We start from the raw sequence: 20,613 nt of genomic DNA on the forward strand, positions 1-20,613 counted from the left end.
TGTCCCCTGCATCGGCAGGCGGACTCTCAACCACTGCGCCACCAGGGAAGCCCTGAATACCTATTTTTAAGAAGCTTATAAACTAGTCAGGAAAAATGGACATGGCTGAAAATAATTATAACACAACACATAAACTAGTAAGTTCCCCATGAAAAGTATAGATGAAGTGTTATGGTAGCTCAGAATAGAGAAGCTGGAGGAGTCCGGGGCAGGGGACGGTCCTGAGTGGGTCCACAAGATTTAAAGAAGGCAAAATGGGGTGGCAAGCAGGAGGAGCTGGCAGTACAGCATGAGAAAATGGGGAGAGAAACCAGTGTGGACCTTCATTTGCCAGAGTTAATGGCCAGACCAGGGAGTCTGTGAATGGAGCCGTGGGCCAGAGGGCTGGGAAGGTGCAGCCAGGCCCCAACTGGAGGGCCTGGAGTAGCAGGGTCAGGGTCTCAGACTTTATTTTGTAGGTGGTGGGAAGCAACTGGTTATTTGTGAGTAGTCTAGTGACAGGGTCAGAACCAAGCCTTTGGGGAGTCATCAGTGTGGGCCTCAGCTGAGTTCTCCATGTTGTGCAGGAGTTTAGCCCTGGTCAGCTTCCTTTTCCTTTCTCCACAGTGTTTGCTCTACTCTCTTCAAACCTTCTATCCTTTACTCTCAGCTGATGCTATTATGCCTACTTCACAGAAATCATCCTCTTCCAAGCTCTCAAACCAAATTAGCCCTGCTCCTTGGCACCTCCCCTGTCTCCATGTGTACATGCTCCATGTATACATCCACGTATACATGTATACATCCACGTATACATGTATACATCCACGTATACATGTATACATCCATCCATACATCCATCCATACATCCATGTATACATCCATCCATACATCCATGTATACATGCTCCTTTCTCACACTTATCTCTGCACCTGTACTCTAGATCTGTTGCCTCCTTTGCCCAGGGACCACCTGCCATCAGAATCATCCCCTCTCCTACGGTCATCCTCTGACTCTCTTGTGAAGTTACTCTTTCTCCCTCTTTCATGTCTGCTTTGCCTCCAGTGTCCCCTTGCATACTAGAGAGTGTCGCTATCCACTCAGTTGCCTGGGCCACATTCCTGGACTTTTAAATTCTTGAACACCCTCCTTTCTTACCTTCTCCATCCAACCATGACCAGTCATCGTGACTCTCTGGGTAGCTCTCAACTCTGTTTACTTTCCTCTTTTTCTACTCTGGCATAAAGCCACCAGTGTTTCTCCCCTAATTGCAGCCACCTCTGTCAGCTACATCTGATAGATCCTTTCCAGTCCATTCCACACCAGCCAGAGTGATCTTGTAAAGAGGCAAGTCTGATCATGGTGTCCTTGTTGAGGAACGTTTAATGACACAACTTTGCTGTCAGGAGAAAATGTCGGTGTCATGATGTGCTCTGACTTCCCTCACCATCCTCACGGATGCCAGTGCTTATGCCTGCTCCTTCCTGATCCCTTGCCTCCTTGCCTGCATGACTTCTCCTGCTACTTCGCCTTGAAGCTAGGGCAGATCTCCTGCTCCCCCTCTGTCCCCTGTTCTTTGCGCACAGTGCCATGATCCCACTGTAGGATGTATCCCTGTACATGGTTATGTCCTATTTATGTTTCAGTTCCCCCCCAGACTGTAAATTCCTTGAGGGCAGGAGTGATGCCTTGCTTTCCCTTGTGCCAACGTTAGTGTCCAGGAAATGCTTGATAAACATTTGCTTAATGAGCAAGTGAAGACTTAAAAAGGCCAGATGACCCATGACAATGAAGAAGGAGAAGGTGGGAGAGCATGCACGAGCTAATAAAAAATCACACATTACGTCGTTGATTGTGTGCCATGTGATCATGTTTCTCCTCCCTTACCATTATTTTGAAAATAGCATTAAAGTAATTCTCTGGGAGAATTATTTACAAACCATCGATCTGACTAAGGTAGAACATGAAACAAAACCAAAGACTACTTATTAGATCAAGACACCCTTTTCCAAACAAAAAACAGCCCTCAGGGTTATTCTGATATACTTGTTACTCTTTAACCACACAATCCAGACCCATTCTCTAAAAATCACAGTGTGAGACTCCATGTGTGTTTCTGTGTGTTTAAGGTACCATCTATAAGGTGTAATATGAACATGGGTTATATATTTCTGTATAATCTAGATTAAAAGCCAAAGAAAGTAATAATGATCAGCCTTTGATTCTGAGTTGGTCACACCACATAATCATACATTTGATTTGAGTAGATATAAAAACAGAACTTGAAGTCTTCCATTTTATCCACTGTCCAGTATGTTTGGAATGTCTAGCCATGGCTTAAAACATACTTTGCCTATAAAAATGAAATAATTTATATTGCCAGCTAGTGCATATTCAAGGAATACTAACTTTCTCAGTTTTTATTCTTGAATTGAATACACATGTCCTTGAGAAGTTTGAAGCGTACCCAAAAGTCTTATGATGGCTGAGAAGATCTATTCTTAAATTAGCAACGAGATATGCTCACTTTGAGCTAATGGGGTATTTATTGTGAATTATTTTTGGAGGCACATTGTTTTGCATCATGGTTACATAAACCGTGTCTTTCTTAATTACATTTAAACAAATGCATAAAGGGCTTATTATGCTATGCTTTAAGATACAGTGACTGAATATTTTGAGGTGAACTTGAAAACTCACAAAGTCTTTCTTTGGCAGGGCAAATATATGGATATTGAATTCGATTTTAAAGGCGATCCACTGGGAGGAGTGATAAGTAACTGTGAGTATTTTAAAGAAGTTCAGAATAGTAAAACATATTTATAACAATATTTTAGATACTTGGGTCTTTAAGAGATAGGTTTAAGAATACATTTCCTTTTCTTATACTTAACTTTTTAACCTATGCATTTCAGATTGTTTTATAATATTTAATTTCTAAATCTTTTTAAAAGATCACTTAGAGTCTTTGCCTTTGAAAAACTTTTTAGCAGTCTGCTAAAGAAATAAATATTAGCCCAACTGTATTTTATATCCTGTAGGTCTTCAAGCCAATCCAGTAATAAAAAAGATTCTCCAACCGTTATTTTCTTTAACAAAATTACTCTATGGTTAAAAACAAAATATAAATAATAATTGATTTTAATTTAATGACTTTTGGGGTAACAGTTACCCGATAATTGAGAAAAACCTGTACTTCAAATTTTACTGTGAGAATTTTGTCTTCAGTGTGTTTAAATAATTGAAATGTGGTACACCTGTTAGGCAGAGACAAATTTATTTGCTTTCTTTAGTCATGATTTGTGATTATAGAAGTGAAATGTTCTCTGGCAAAGGTGAAAAAATGAACAAAATCGGGTGAGGTCTACTTAACAGCCCCAGGTCCAGAGTGTTCTCAGGTGGGCACAATGGTCAGTATCTGTTGTAGATAAGGCCCCTTCATCCATGCTTTGGAGTTTCAGTGCATGTGGCACCGCCCTGATGTCTCTGCTCCTGTTGATTCTGTAGCTGATTCGTTTGGCAAGGATACGATGACCTCTCAGGGTTAGTGCACCTCCAGGGGAAGCTACAGCCTGGTTATCCTCTTGTTTTTTTTGAGGGCCACACTGCTGACCACCACCCCCACCCTGCTTCCCCTGGCCTTTTCACCACCCTAAGATGCTGTTCGGATTGTTGGAATGAAAAAAATCTAAGTTTGTACTAGATTAAAAAATAACAATTGGCTCAGGTATCCAAAGCACTGCTTTTTGCCATAGCAGTGGCATTCTTTCTCCAAATGAAATTTTATTCCAAATATGAAACAGATGAAACGAGGCCTGATCTGGTTAAAAAGGAGATAAGCAGCCAGAACCCGTAGACCTCCAGGTGGCCCCTGTGATCTTCCAGAGAAACTCTAGAACCAGAGGGATGCCATTTGAAAGTGAATATTTTTAGAATTTGGGCAAACCATGCAGCTGAATTTTTAAAAAAATTTTTTAAATCATAGTTCGTAGAGTAAACTTCTAGGCCTAGAGTTTCTTTATCTTGGAAACTATAGGATTGAACTGGATGAATTCCATGGTTCTTCCCATTTCTACCATTTGTAGTTTTTAAATAGTTTATTTAGTATTTTGGCTTCATTGGGTCTTTGTTGCTGCGCGCGGGCTTTCTCTAGTTGTAGCGAGCGGGGTCTACTCTTCGTTGCAGTGCTCAGGCTTCTCACTGCGGTGGCTTCTCTTGTCGCAGAGCACGGGCTCTGGGCATGCAGGCTCAGTGGTTGTGGCTCACGGGCTGTAGAGTGCAGGCTCAGTAGTTGTGGCGCACGGGCTTAGTTGCTCTGTGGCATGTGGGATCTTCCTGGACCAGGGCTCTAACCCATGTCCCCTGCATTGGCAGGCAGATTCTTTTTTTGTTTGTTTTGTTTTGTTTTTGTTTTTTGTGGTACACGGGCCTCTCACCATTGTGGCCTCTCCCGTTGCGGAGCACAGGCTCCGGACGCACAGGCTCAGTGGGCATGGCTCACGGGCCCAGCCGCTCCGCGGCATGTGGGATCCTCCCGGACCGATGCACGAACCCGTGTCCCCTGCATCCACAGGTGGATTCTCAACCACTGCGCCACCAGGGAAGCCCTGGCAGGCAGATTCTTAACCACTGCACCATCTGGGAAGTACAGCAGGCGGATTCTTAACCATTGCACCACTAGGGAAGTCCCAAAGTAGTTTAATTTGTTATTTTAGCTTGTGTGCCATGCATTGTTGGGATTATACGTATTTGTAAAAATGTATTATTGTTGGAAAAACGTCTTGAAGAGGAAGTTTTAATCTGAGATGATATTGGCTAGGATGGTACTACTTATGTTCAATGGTTTTAACTGTAAAATAAGGAAACAGAAATACTCATGCAAATCATATATATACCAGCAAAAGCAAGTGATTATAACCCTGCCAAGTTTGTTACACAAGCTTCCTTCACAGTATGTGGCAGCTGATGAGAGCTGTATAGGAAAAAGTATACCTCAGTTTTAAAACCACCATTTTAAGGAAAGATTAGCTTTTATTCTGAAAGATATTTATAACACTTGCATTTTATAAGACAAATTAAATTTAGTTATTAATTGAGTAATACACTTTTAAAAATGAGGCTACATTAACTTTTTGTTATAGAACATTCTAGAATGATTGAACCAGTATTACTCTTGAGGACTCTAGGAAAATATTTAAGGATGCCTTTATTCTAAGTATTAGAAAATAACTTGGGTTTTACATTTTGAAGTTTCAGGTTTCAAACAGAAATGTCTTCCTGTCTCTAATTCTTGCAGTATCCGTGGAGAATAAATAGTAAACACCCAGTTCATTCCCAATGAAGATTAAAAACCATCATGAATGAACGTCATATGGTTTTTGTTACCATTTGTTCCCACAATGAAATTATATTGAAATTTGTGGTAATGGGAACACCCTGGTATTTTAGAGTATCCTTTGCTTTGGAAAGGAAAGGGATACATTAGTGGTGAGAGCAGGAAATTTCACCCCGTATAGAGAGAGGACTGACTCATAGGTGGCCACGGGGAGCTGCTGCCTGCTGGCTTAAGGGGGGTATAAAGCAATGGGTAAACCCACTCTTGTTCTCTGCAAGCTGCCAAAAGTTAGCTTCTTGTACCCAGAAAAGGAGACAAGATTTGCCATTTTGTAGGTCGTCTATTTTGCTTCCTTTTCCAACAGCCGCCTAGTGAAAAGCATAGGTCGTTGTTGGCTGTAATTATTACCTTGAAAAAGTCACAGGATCATTTGAGCCAGTTGTGTATCCAGGAAGTGGGGAAAAAAAACCCAATAACTTACTCTCTCTTCCTCTCTTTCTAAGAGAGGTATGCTGTAAAACCTAAGTCTTGAACTCATTTGAAAGCTACGTATTTCTGAAGTTAGTATCATTAGGAGAGTTTTGAAAGCTACGGTATCTCTGAGGTTAGTATCTTTGGAGAGAAGTGTTACAAAAATAGAAAATGTCAAACATTTACTTAAGTAGAGAAGATAAAATATGGAAACACATCCAGATGTTTGGCTGATGTGAGGTACTAGTTCTCCTACTTTGTTAATGATTGTGGGTCTCATAAAATTTATACATTTACATTGAGGATTTTGGATCTAGTGTTATGAACTTGAAATGTTTGGAAACCTGTTGCTTTTATTAATAGTCACAGATACTTTCTTATAGTTGTGGCACTAAATGGCAATTTAAACTGGAGAAAATGTGGTACAAGTCTCAAGAGATTTTATCTCCTAAAAGAAGAATAGCATAGAGATATACTAAGAAGAAGCCTTAAGATTTCAAATGTGCATACACCTGCGTAAACTGTAAGGATGGGAGACACGGCTTTCCTGTTCACGGTAGTGTATCAAGAGCCTAGGGTGATACCTGACACACAGCAGGTGCTCAGTAAGTGCTGGAGATGAGGATGGAATTGGTTAAATATAGGCAGGCTCTACATTTTCCTGCTTTATTATTTGGGACATATCCATGAGCCTACATACGCGGTTGTCAGTGATTTATCATGTGGTTGCCAATGTCTAAACAAAAAGACAACAAGTTACTTAATTCTCTGTGCCTCCATTTCTTTCTCTTTGAAATGAGGATAATAGTACTGATCTCATAGGGTTGTGATGAGTTGTAAATAATTTGTTAACATCTAAAGCACTTGTAACAGTGCCTGGCACGTAGTAAGCACTCAATAAATGTTTGCTTCTTTTCATTATTGTATATTTATTTGTTGATTGTGTCTAGCTCCTAGCCAAATATATACCCTGTAATGACAGAGACTCAGTTTGTATGGTTCGTTGCTAAATGATAGCAACTAAAATAGTGTCTAACATCTAATATATATTTGTTGAATTAACTAATTAATAATCACATAAGTACCTAATGTACAATAAGCACAGTTTGACATAGAGAAATTTATTGAGGAATAAAGCTTCTTCTTTATTGGGTAAGTTTATCTGAATATTCTATGTTAATCATTTAAAAATACTTTTTCTAAATCCCACAAAGGCAAACAAAGTTATTGGTAATCAAGCACCATTTGTTACTGATGTCTCTGTTCAGCTTGAAAGAAGTAACCCAATCCTGTGGTTATGAAGGAAAGCAAACGTTGACATTGGTGTATGGCCCAGTTATTAACTGCCCAATAAACCACCCCAGACTTAGTGGAGTAAAACAACGGCCCTGTTATATGCTCTTGGATTCTGTGGGTCAAGAATTCAGATGGAGCTCAGCAGGGTTGGCTTGTCTCCATGACATATGGGACCTCAGCTGGGAAAACTCCAGTGATTGGGGGCAACTTACATGAATGGGGGGGGGTTGGAGTCCTCTGGAGGCTTTGTCACTCATGTGTCAGGCTCCTGGGCTGGGATGATTCAGGGGGTGAGCTCAGCTAGAATGTTAACTAGAGCCATCTATGTGTGGCCTCGTGTGATTTGGGCTTCTCACAGCAAGGTGGCTAGATTCTGAGAGGGAGTGTTCCAAGAGGGAACATCCTGACAGCAAGTGTTCCAAGAGAACCAGGAAGAAGCCTGAGTAGCCTGGGAAATCGTACAGCATCACTGACTCTGTTAAGTCCATGTGGGCACAAGCTTGCTCAGTTTCAGTGCTGGGGAATGTAGATTCCTCCTCTCAGTGGGAAGAGTGGGAAAAGAATTCGTGACCATTTTATTTTAAATAACCTAAAGCTGATAGATTGTTTTCAGAAATGACCACAATAGTTTCTTAGCTTGTGTCCACATGCTTCGGTAGTCCCCTCTCTCAATGACTTAAGGCTTGGCCATGAGATTTGTTTTGGTCAATGGAACAATTTGCAAACATGGAGCAATGAGAGACTCGAAAGTTGGTTCGCTACTGGGGCTTATCCTCTCTTGCTTCTCTGGGGAACTCATTACCACCATGTGCGTGAACCTGGGCTAGTCTGCTGGGTGATGAGAGGCGCGTGGAATGAACCAGCAGACGTGTGAGTGAGGGCATCTTAGATCTGCCAGCCAACCAGCCAGCAGAGATCAGCCAAGCTGGCTTAGATCAGAGGAACTACAAATCTGACTCTCAGACTCATGAGCTAATAAATGGTATTGGTCTAAGCTGGTAAGTTTTGGGGCCATTTGTTATGCAGCAGAAAATAACTTGAGACAGAGGTCTAATAGGTAATCTCCTTTCCCCACCCAGTTTGGAAACACATGAGAAATAGGCACAGGAAATAAGCTGGAGAGGAAGCAGCTTTATTACTGTAGAGGCAAGGTTGAAGAAGGCAGCTTTCGGTTTATCACCCAAGAGGGTGTGCTAGTAGTCCTTTGGCAGGTTGGCAGGCATTGACAGCACCGAGCAACCCCTGGCCTCTGCTTGTGCGTGTTGCTCCATCTGTCTTACAGCCTGGGAGTGGGGCTGAATTTGTGCACAGTGTGGGGAATGAGGGGGCTGAGCTGTACATGCATGCCCATTTCTTCTTCCAAACTTCGCTGCTCAGAGGAGTCTTTCCGCCTGCTGAGGAGAGGAGTAAGGGGCTGAGAAGCTGGGGAGTTCATCTCATGAAATCCTCCCACACGGAATCGTAAAGCAGGAAGAAATGCCTACCTTACTCACAGGGAAGGTGGAGGGTAGAACAAATTGCTCTGAATTCTTTTTCTTTTACATTTCTTTTGAATTTACAATGCAATTAATTTATGTGCTGACTATCTCAGGGCATGTTGTTTAATCCTTATGTATGGCACATTCCTGCCATTTTGTAGCATATGGAATATGTTTACCCTTTTAAATTGTTTGAGATTTATAGCTTTGTTCTTCCTTTTATATTATACCTTTGGTTTAATTGATGATGAGTGGGTGACTGGGAGCAAAACTATCTGTTATAACACTTCCTAAAGGAAACTCTGATCTGCTTTGTTTTCTGGGACTATGTATATGTGTGAGATATATATATGGAATTGGGGACTTACCTGTACATGAGTCATTTCTCAACAGCTAGTGACTCTTCATCAGTAAACAGTAGCTGTCTTCTTTAAGGTCAAAATTCATCAAAAACTGAGATTATTTACCTAGTTTGTAATACAAGGCTGGGCTTTTTTAGCACTTTGACATTTAATACCCCTAAAGAAGACAAATAATCAACCATCGGTTGTGAAGTATCTGTAGCAATAAAACTGAAATTTCAAAGAGTAATTCTGCTACTCTGTAATGGATGGCTTTATATAAAAATAGATGCTTTCCTTTGTCTCAATTTTATTTTGGTGTTCTTTCTTATACAAAAATATGTTTACCATGAAAAAAAACTACATGTTTTATCATGAAACAAGACTATATACCAATACTATAGAAGAAATCAGGTGTTCAAATACATCTAAATTAACCTCAGATTAAGAAATGAATCAAGGTTTATTAGAATAGTATGTATAATAATAAGATATTGTGGACTAGATATTTCATTAATTTTATTTCAGAGTTGGGTATCAAATTGTAGATTCAGATACATACACACATAAGTTACTTTCCAATTATTAGATAAACTTTAAATTTGTATTAGAAAAAAGTCTGTTGTGAAAATGCATAAATGCTATATGTATGCAACTGGATCCTGATTTTTTAAATGGCATTTAATTAGGTAGATAGTAAGGCAAATTTTCTTAGCGTTTTAAAGCCCAAGTTGATTTTTCACGTGCAGGCACTGGGAACCCTCTCACAACTTTTCATGTAGCATGTTCAGCTATCACTGGTGCTGATTTATAACTTCAGGACTCTGACTTTTGATTTAAAACTTTAAGCTGCTTTCTTAGAAATGAAAATGCTGCATGGAGGTGGAGGTAGGGGAACCACTGTCCTGTCACGGCGTGCCAGGTGTTTGAGGTCTCTCAAAGCCTGTAACCTGCAGATAGACAAAGGTCTGTGTGAGACCCGGGCTGAGAGAGAGCCCTGGGGTGAACACCCACCTCTGCTTTCTGTAATACACGTGCACAGTGAATGATTTGTAAGAAGACATTTGCCCCATCTTTTTTTACTTTAAAGCTTGTCTTTAGTGAACCTTCCTAATTCTCAATCTTGAGGGTTATGTTGTGTATTTCCAGAAAAAGTATAGAGTTGATTTTAGAATATATACCCCAATATAAGAGCAAACATTAGTTCATAATCCAAGTTTTCCACTGAAATTAAACAAATCCGTTGGAAACAAATCCGTTGGAAGAGCCTTCAGTGCCACTCAGACACTTTTTTCATAATGTGTATCTTTGAGCAATTGGAGAGGAGCAGGGTCGGTCATGTCTGCATCTTGGGCTTTCATTATCATTCTGGCCTTACTGGCAAAACTGAGACAAAGCAAATTCTTCCATAAGCCTTAATCAAGAACTTGGACCATTTCTTCTTTTTCAGGAAGGGAGATTATACATAGAGTAAAGAAACTTTGATCATGCTATCTAATCCTTCACCTGTTATGTTCCAAAGTAATGTGATTTTTTTCCCCTTCCAAACCACTACTTGTTCTTTTATTCCTTGGCTTATTAAAAGACTTCCATCTCCAGCAGGTGCAAACATGGACATTTTACTTCTTTCATATCTTATGCCATAGGGAGGTTACCTGTCCCAGTGCCCAGGAACATGTATATGCTGTGGACTAGCTGGTAATTAGTCAAAACTAAGAAAACCCCTCAGTGATGGTCTGATTCTGTTAATAGTCAGGTGGCAGTGTCATGGTGGAGTTGGTGGGAAAGTTCTGATTCCAGAGTTTCTCTGTGCCTACCCATTGCTTTTCCCCTTTAGAATGGCTTAATAGGTTTATCTCTTCCCTTAAAACTTAAATTTATATAAAATTTGATATGAACTTAAATTTATATCTTGAGGGTTCAGGAATGTAGCTGCATTGGAATATATGGAGGCTCTTATACTCTCTTCTCTACTAAATATCTGGCATATCCTATACTCCTTTTTATTAAGTCTTGTTAGTAGAGGCACAATCAGTGGTAGCAGAAGCATCTAAAGCAGAAGAGAAGGCTGTGCCAGTGTTTTGCTTTGCCTTAATTCAGGGGCACATTAAAATGTTCAGGTGGCAGGTTCTTATAGTGAATTGAATTTATGTTCTGTACCTTGAGTAATTTTTTGATATGGCTTCATGCTGTTAGATTATGTTGTTTTTTGTTGTTTTTTTGTTTTTTTAAATAGACTAGGGAATGGTTTTAAGCACTAGTAAATTATTTGGGAGCAAACATTTTCCCTGATTACTGTTCTGCCTAGAAGCTTGTAACTTACAAGAAAAGTCATAAAGAAATAGGAGGCTCTGGGGTAATCGACAAAGCATTTTAGGTGGTAAAACCCTCAACTGCTTTGTAATAAAAGGTTCCTCATTTTGTGATTGAGTTGCTTAGGTGAAGTCATATATTTTATGTAAAGAACAGCCTCAGCCTTTTCAAGTGTTTGTGGATTTAGCATTCTTTTTGCGGGAAAATTACAAAGAGCATAAGCACGATACCTTAGTCTCCTAAAGCTTTGCATTCTGGCTTTGTTGCTTAGTAACAATGTGATGTGAGCCTCGTTTTCTCATCTACAAAATGGGGATTATAAAACCAACCTCAGAGGAGGTGTTCAGGGTTGAATATGATAACAAATGAAAAGTACTGAATGCAGAGCGGAAGGTCAGTGAAAGTTCCCTTGCACTTCCCCGCCTGCACTTTTCCTTTTAAAAGCATGTTGTATTATGTTTCAGATTTGACTATGATAGTGATCACTGATAATATCAGCATGTGTGGTGCAAGGAGTACATTGGCCAACATTCCCTTCCACCCTGCACAGGCGAATATTATTCTTTAACCTGGTGACTGTGAATATTATCCTTTAACTTGGTGACTGTTATCTCCTGAATCTTATAGCCATTGCTCTTTCTAAACTCTCCATTGTGTGTGAGCATTTGTTCAAAAAGTGCCAAACATAAAGCTGGCCATGTTGCTTTTGCACAGTGTGGCCCTGTCAGGTGCTCTGAAGGTGTGATTTCATGTCTTGAAATACCACAGTTTGCTTGTGGAGTGTGACTGGGTGAGTGCCATAGAACTGTTGTTTGTCATCATCATTAAGGTGCCCCTGTGAGGTGAGGCTGGTGAGGCATGGCGGGATTCTTGGTGCTATGAGGGGAGCCTGGGGTTTGCGGGCTTTGACAGGTGAAAGACACATGGTCATTCTCTTTTCTCACCCCCATCTCCTGCTCTCTCTTAAAGGTGTTGCCAGCCCACCTTGGACAGAGCTGCTGCTCTTGGTCTGGGTGGTGGGTGTAATCAAGAGTATGTATGTGTGACAGTTGTAGGTCAAGAGGAAGAAGGTCTTCAGGTTTGCAGTCAGTGCCAGGCTCATTCCCAGGTAGTGCTGGCACATAGTGGGTGAGCAGTGAGTTGATTGAAGGAATTTGTGCATGAATGGATAAAGTAAACTGGAGCATTTGTTTATATTTTTCATGTAGTCAAGTTACTTTCTTCTGGCTCGAGGAATTTCCTGTAAGGGATAGCTGCTCAATGAAGACTCTGCCCATGCACTGGGAGGTCTTTCTTCTAAAACTGTGCTTTACTCTTAGGACCCCAAAGGAGCTTGGTCCATGATAAGTGCAATCATACTGCGCTTTTATCCTTACCTGTTTATTCTGTCTTCTGCCCTGGATGTCAATATTTATAAGTTGATTGAAACGTTCAGTCCTTAGAGATGATGACTATTACACAATCCTTTTCTTTTTTTGGCTAAATATGAAGTCTTCATTAGTCTCCATCTATGACTTGAGGGCATTGGCGGTCATCCAGGTCAAGTTAGAGCTGGAGATGAAAATGAAAACTCTGCAGCATCCCATTCCTAATAATTTTTGTGTTTACATATTTTTGTTCTCTTTCTGTCAAGTTTATTTTATGTGTCCTTACAACCCATCTCTTCATTCTTACAAATGGCTTTGTGTGTTTGGAGCACCCTAGGGCTTCTCATTCATCAAATCTACAGTCTTTAACTCTACCTAGACTCCTCCTCACATGCTAGTGTAGATTCCAGAAATACAAATTAAGAAGTTCAAGGACAAGTCCCCGTGAAATTGTACATTGTTCTCTCCCTTACTCATTTTTTGAATTATGTTTAGATTTCAATCTGATGGGAAATCAAATGTGTCTGTTCTGTAGAATTAGTGCTCAATAATAGGATCACTGATTCATAATTTTATAACTAAATCTGGCCTTTGCTCACAGAATCCAGACCCTCTTTTATATCACTGGTCAGTGATAAACAGGACTCCAGGCAGGAATATTCTCTGCCATTGTACTTTGCCACCCCCTGTTACTGCCACAGTGGCACCTTTCTGTTTCCCTTGCTTGATGGATTCATCCCTTCCTGAAATCTTGAAAACTTGATAAGGCATCAGATTTACAGGATGAAAAATCATCTGGAATCAATGAAAGTATACTGTCAAATAACTCCAGATTCCATTAAATGAGAACCACCTTTCATTCTTTAAGACTTCAAGAGATCAAGAAAGTCTGGTTCACTTATGCCGGGTAGCAGGGCATGTGGATATGGTGGGGTCTGCACTTGGGTCAGAGAGCCTGATTTCAAATCCATCTTAAACTCTTAGACTGTTAGTTTTTTCATCTGTAAAATCATACCTTACAAAAATGGTGGGGAGGATTCAATGAAATAATGTCTATAAAGCTCTTAGCATAAAATAAGATATCAAAAATGTTAACTTGTTATCATTATAACCCTTAAGTGAATTCTTAACTGAATGGCTGCATTTCCTTGCTTAGATTTGTAATACTACATATTGAAGAACATAATGTCATCATATATTATATAAAATCAAGAGAATATTATTATATAAGCTGTATTGTCTTTAATCAGCTTGTCAAATGTATTGTTAAACTTATTCTGCATATTCACTGTGGTTCAAAAAGAACCTGGTTTGTTTAATTTGGAGATTTTAGTTAGAGCTGTGCTTCTTCCTGAAAGTAGAACCGAAAATGTAGCTTCTGTTATTATTTTATTAATACAAAACAGAAAATGAAAAAGAAAGTGAGGGGGAAAAGAAAGAAGCATGGTATATTTGAAAGTGAAACTAATACTGTACTATGAATTTGATTCTTTTTCTCTTTAGATCTTTTAGAGAAATCTCGTGTTGTTAAACAGCCAAGAGGTGAAAGAAACTTCCACGTGTTCTATCAGCTGCTTTCTGGTGCCTCTGAAGAGCTCCTCAGTAAGTCCCTGTTTCTTTTTTTCTTTTTTTTTTTAAGAATTTTATTTTATTTTATTTATTTTTGGCTGCATTGGATCTTTGTTGTGGTGTGCAGGCTTCTCATTGTGGTGGCTTCTCTTGTTGCAGAGCATGGACTCTAGGCACGCGGGCTCAGTAGTTGTGGCTCACAGGCTTAGTTGCTCCGCGGCCTGTGAGATCTTCCTGGACCAGGGCCCTAACCCGTCTTCCCTGCATTGGCAGGCGGATTCTTAACCACTGTGCCACTGGGGAAGCCCCAGTCCCTCTTTCTATGTTTTAATTTTTACTCTTGCAACATTTTCCAAAGCAGAAGCGTTCCATATGCTTTTCCTCTTCCTTCTTAAAATTTTCCCATGATTCTGGCTGAAGGGAAGAACACGATGTGTGTGTTGGCTTCTGCCACCTTGCAGTCTTTGTTTGATATCTGTCCCTGGAGTACCTCACCAGGTACTGGGACGTGTCTCAGATGGTTTGCTAAAAGTTGAGGGAGGGGCTCATCATTAATTTAAAAAATAAAATGGAAGAATATAATTATTCTTCTAGTTGGGGAGAAAATATTAGCAGGGAGCAGTAGATGAATACAATTCTGTGAAAACAAATTGCTCAGTGACGATTTAAAAATAGTGGGAAGACATTTGCAACTGATACAAGAGATAAAAGTCTGACCTTTGGATATTTTAGAGAATTAATATAAGTCCATCAGGTTAGGCAATAGCTAAGTGATGAAAAGTTTTGAGCAAGTAGTTCAAACAAGAAGAGGTATGGAAAGTCAACACACTTGGGGGAAAAATTCGTCCTTGTTAATTATCGACAAATGTAAATTGAAACAGCACTGAAGTGTTCACCACACATATATTAGCAAAAGTTATTAAAGAGTATAAAGCTGGCAGAGTTGTCTGCTTAGAGCTTGTGGGTGTCACTTCAAAGTGAGGACTTCTTCCTGGGGGACTAATTGGCAAAGCAGAATAAGTCATAAAATGACTTATGGTGGTGCGCCCAGGTGCACCACTTTTTGGAATATACCCAATGAAATAATTCAAAAGAATCCAAAAAAACATTTTGTGTGAAGACATTTATCACTGTCCTTTATTTATTATTATAAACTGGAGAAAATCCAAATGTCCAACAGTGGGGGAATCACTAGGCAGACATCATACGTTATAAGGAAATAGTACGTTGAAGATACTTTATATTATCAAAGCTTGGAAAGACCCTGTCTCGATAAGAATACATGTAAAAAAAAGCAGAGTTTGAAATATGTACAATGGTGATAAAGGTGATTTTAGAAAAATACTATTACTGATCTTTGAGTATCAATTTTTGTTCTATTGCTTGAATGCATAGTGTGAAATCTTTTTATCTGAAGCGTTAAGGGGATGAGATATTAAAGATGATTAGATTTGTTGAAGTAACTTATAAACTTGTGTGTGTGATTCAATAGATAAGCTTAAACTTGAGCGGGATTTCAGCAGATATAATTACCTGAGTCTGGACTCTGCCAAAGTTAATGGAGTGGATGACGCAGCAAATTTCAGAACCGTTAGGGTAAGATGTAACCCTCTTATTACTCTTTAAAATGGGTAACACTATATTGCTCAATCAGAATTGGTAATAATTCTGACTTTTCTTTGATGTATAACTCATGCTCCCTAAGGTTTTAGAATTATAGAAGAATTTGTTTTATTTTTATTAGTTTGATTTTTTTAACATCTTTATTGAAGTATAATTGCTTTACAATGGTGTGTTAGTTTCTGCTTTATAACAAAGTGAATCAGTTATACATATACATATGTTCCCATATCTCTTCCCTCTTGCGTCTCCCTCCCTCCCACCCTCCCTATCCCACCCCTCTAGGTGGTCACAAACGACCTAGCTGATCTTCCTGTGCCATGTGGCTGCTTCCCACTAGCTAGCTATTTTATGTTTGGTAGTGGATATGTGTCCATGCCACTCTCTCACTTCATCCCAGCTTACCCTTCCCCCTCCCCATATCCTCAAGTCCATGCTCTAGTAGGTCTGTGTTTTATTCCTGTCCTACCCCTAGTCTCTTCATGACATTTTTTTTTTCTTAGATTCCATTTTACTAGCTCAAAAATCCTACAATATCGAGAAGGCCATGCTTTACTGGAGCATGCAATTTTACTGTTTGTCAAAAGGAGCTTTCTTATTATATTATCTTGGGGTTTAACTTTTAATATTGTACTGAAATTCCAAATGTCTTTATAGCCAAACTCAGTAGTTAAATTCCACATGTAAACTTGTCCTACAGTCATGTTAAGTCAAATCTATTTTTCAGACAGAAAGTCATGTTTTTATACAGTTTTCAAAAAATCATGCATAAACCAGAATAATTAGCATTTGTGTTCATTAGAAAAGAAATTATTTTAAATTATATTCTACATTCCATGTTTATGAGACACTTGAAAAATTACTTCTATTAGGACATGATCTGATAACTGTTATTTACTTCCAGATAAGAGAGCTGTGATAGTGGTGATGGGGGAGATAGGTTAGATTATAGGCAAAACAAGACTGGAATCAGTTCATCTTTGGGGGTGAGTGAAAATAACATGGGGTTCTTTTCCTGCTCTTTAGACTTTTATATATGCTTGAAATTTTCTAGAACAGAAAATCTTACAGCACTCCCATTACTATGTAACCTAGTCACTATAAATAGACAGATAGGTAGGTAGATAGAGAGAGAGAGGGGGAGATAAATAAGGAAGGAAGCAAGCTGGGCTATTCTTAACAAGAAAGCGTTTCTTAAGAGTATCATTTTTTATTTTTATTTTTATTATTATTATTATTTTTGTGGTACGCGGGCCTCTCACTGTTGTGGCCTCTCCTGTTGCGGAGCACAGGCTCCAGACGCACAGGCTCAGTGGCCATGGCTCATGGGCCCAGCCGCTCCGCGGCATGTGGCATCTTCCCGGACCCAGGCACGAACCCGTGTCCCCTGCATTGGCAGGCGGATTGTCAACCACTGCGCCACCAGGGAAGCCTGAGTATCATTTTTCTAAATTGTCTCAACATCCTCTTACGGAAACCTGTTGACTCCTGGACATGATTTTAAGACGAGTTCAGGACCAGTTCCATATCTGCTTTGCCTGGCAAATCATTGGCACTCGATAAATATTTATGACTGGACGAATGTTCTGTGTTATCCATAGTTCATGGAATCAGGCACTTCACCTTTGCAAACCACAGTTTTTCTCATCTGTAAAATAAACGAAGAGGGTTTTTTTGTAGGGGGTTATGAAAGCTGTTTGTTTGGAGTCAGAGTGGGAACCCAGGGCTCAGCTGTCAGCCTTCTCTCCCTCTATCTTCCTCTTTACATGCCCCCTTTGCCACAGCCCGTGAAGTACCCCAGGGCTCCTTGAATCAGAGCTTGAAGCCACTGAACAAGATAGAGCCCCACATTGGTGCTATTTCAGGTCTCTTAATAGGTTTGTCTTTTGGAAAGTTTATTCCAGGACACTTTGTCTTTTTGTTGTTGTTGTTATTTTTGTTTTCTTTCAGAGGCGAATCTGTTATATGGTTTATTTTTAAAAAATAATAAAGAGCTACAGAAAGAAAACAGGTGCTTTCCCCCCTCCCCAGAATGCCATGCAGATTGTGGGTTTCATGGACCACGAAGTTGAGTCTGTGTTGGAGGTGGTGGCCGCGGTGTTGAAGCTGGGGAACATCGAGTTCAAGCCCGAATCACGAGTGAATGGCTTAGATGAAAGCAAGATCAAAGATAAAAACGGTAAGTCAGCAGAGGACAGACCCTGTTTAGCAAAACTGGCTTTGAACTTCTGCCCAGTTTTTAATATAGAAAGTAAAACTCGCTTTTCAGTGAGTTGAAAAGCTTTCTGGTGAAATCGAGCAGAAACATAATTACAGCTCAGTCTGAAGTCTTTTGATTTATATATTTTACACTGTTGGGTTTGAAAACGATTTAGAAAGAACAGTGTAAGCCTTGAAAGTGATTCTGAGCAGCAGATATGCAGTCACTCTTTGTCCATTCCCGCACAACAGAGTTAAAAGAAATTTGCGAGCTGACCGGCATTGACCAGTCAGTCCTAGAACGAGCCTTCAGTTTCCGAACAGTTGAGGCCAAGCAAGAGAAAGTTTCAACTACACTGAACGTGGCTCAGGTGGGTGAAACATAATGTCTGCAAGGGAGTTTTTAAAGTCTGTGGTTTTTTTATATAAGTGGGAACAAAAATTTTATTTTTTAGGCTATTATCTTAACTGTCATGCTGTTTTCTAGGCATCGTTCTAGGCACTAGGGACACAGGGTAAACTAAACAGATAAAGATCCCTACCTATATGGATGGGAGCTATATGGAGCTTAAAATTTTGGCAGAAGGAACCAGACAAAGCAGTAGACCTAATAAATAAATTTATATAGCAAGCTAGCAGGTGGTAAGTGCAGGAGACAAAGAGAAAAAAGTAGAGCAGAGCAAGGGAGGTCCGTAGTGTTGGGGGCACAGAAGTTGAGTGAGCTGAGAAGTGGCTGGAGAGTTTTGAGCATAGGTGGTATGATCTGCCTTGTATTTTAAGGAGTCATTCTGGCTGCAATGTAGAGAGCAGAGTGTAGGGGACAGACGGGGGTCTTAGTCACTTTGGCTGCTCTAACAGTGTACCGTAGACTGGGTGGCTTAAGCAAAAAACATTTATTTCTCTCAGTTCTGGAGGCTAGAAGCCTGGGCTCAGGGTGCCAACAGGGTCGAATTCTTGGTAAGGGCCATCTTCTTGATTTACGGACAGCTACCTTCTTACTGTGTCCTCACATGGCAGAGAGAGAGAGCAAGCAAGTGAGCTTTGATGTCTTCATCCCCTTATAAGGGTACCAGTCCCATCATGGGGACTCCACCCTCATGACCACATCTAAATCTAATCTAATCTAAATCTAAAGGCCCCACCTCCATATACCACTGCATTAGGGAGTAGGGCTTCAACAATATGGGTTTGGGGGTGAGAGGACACAGACATTCATAGCACAGGGGAGCACACAGTTGTGTGCTAACCCAGAGATGATGGTGGCTTTTGAACCAGGTGATGGCAGTGGAACAAGAAGTGGTCACATCTGGATATGTTTTGAAAGTGGAGACAACAGGACTTGCTGATGCCTTGATATGTGTGATATGAAAGAAAGAGAAGAGTCAAGGATGACCCTCAACATTTTTGGCCCAAGCAACTAGGAAAATGGAATTGCCACTTATTAATTTGCAGAAGGCAGTGGGGGATGCTGGCTGTGATCAAGAGACCAAAGTGGCCTCGCTGCCTTTCTGACTGTTCCCCCTCCAGCCTCCACACTTAGGCCAATGAAATCTTTCTAAGACACAAATCTGAGTTGCTTATGTCTTCTCTCCATTGGTTCAAAATGGATAAACAGATGTATACATGCATGCATGTATACTTAGGAGCTTGTGGAGACGCTTTCACTGTAAACCCTTTTTTCTATGGCTTAGACATTGTCCCACCAGTCAGTGTTGATCTGGGCTAGAATTAAATGATTAATTCAGGACTTTTCCCACTCAGGCCTATTTGGTCCAACTGTATTCTCATCCTCCTTGCAAGTAGCCTTAAGCTTAAGACAGTAGAGTGGGTTTAATCTTTCTCTCTGCTGCTCTGGCCTAGTCTTTCTTACTAACCCAAGAATGCCTACACGCTTTTAACTTCCTTTCAACTTTGATTTCTTATTTTAGGTGAGGGATTTTGGTTATGGAAATACTGTACCTTTATGCATATGTAAGTTTGATGTATACATAAAGTTTCTAGCTATAACTGTTGTGTGTCCTTCTTCCTAAGTTACTACTACTGTTGTCACGTCTGTCCCCGTCCCCCTCACTCATTCAAAGTCAGATGGTGAGTCACTTACCTCATCAAGAAAAGTTTGTTGAGAGCCTGCACAACACAAGCCCCCATGTAGACTGTTAGTAGGGACATAAGGGATTAAAAAGGACTTTCGGAGAAGATAGTTTCTGAACCAGACTTTGAAGGATTTAGATGTATAAAGAATGGGTGAAATGGCATTTCAAAAAGAAAACAGTGAGAGGAGCCAGGTTTGGAGTACATATCAGGAAAAGGGTTGATCAGGCTTGGCAGTGGCTTTAGATATATGAAGAGGATTCAAAGCAACGTGGCTGGAAAGGTTACGTTTGGTGTCCGAGTGGCGCACCTGCAGCAGTGGTTCTCAAACTTGAGGGTTCCCACCTGGAGGGCTTCTTTTTTTTTTTTTTTTTTTTTTTTTTTCCCGTACGCGGGCCTCTCACTGTTGTGGCCTCTCCCGTTGCGGAGCACAGGCTCCGGACGCGCAGGCTCAGCGGCCATGGCTCACGGGCCTAGCTGCTCCGCGGCATGCGGGATCTTCCCGGACCGGGGCACGAACCCGTGTCCCCTGCATCGGCAGGCGGACTCTCAAA

At 40.4% G+C, this 20,613-nt stretch overlaps 1 protein-coding gene across 4 annotated transcripts in view; it reads left to right on the forward strand.

The window, feature by feature from the left end:
- Positions 1-20,613, forward strand: part of MYO1B (myosin IB) — a 193,759-nt gene that overhangs the window by 120,018 nt on the left and 53,128 nt on the right. For all 4 annotated transcript variants that reach the window (XM_007108448.3, XM_055089170.1, XM_007108449.4 and 1 more), the window contains exons 7-11: positions 2,698-2,761; positions 14,084-14,182; positions 15,642-15,745; positions 17,801-17,948; positions 18,221-18,339. In XM_007108448.3, the coding sequence (XP_007108510.1) occupies positions 2,698-2,761; positions 14,084-14,182; positions 15,642-15,745; positions 17,801-17,948; positions 18,221-18,339 (534 nt within the window). The remainder of the gene's footprint in view (positions 1-2,697; positions 2,762-14,083; positions 14,183-15,641; positions 15,746-17,800; positions 17,949-18,220; positions 18,340-20,613) is intronic.

The sequence above is a fragment of the Physeter macrocephalus genome, chromosome 2 (genome assembly GCF_002837175.3).
Source record: "Physeter macrocephalus isolate SW-GA chromosome 2, ASM283717v5, whole genome shotgun sequence".
In the NCBI taxonomy this organism is placed as follows: Eukaryota; Metazoa; Chordata; class Mammalia; order Artiodactyla; family Physeteridae; genus Physeter; species Physeter macrocephalus.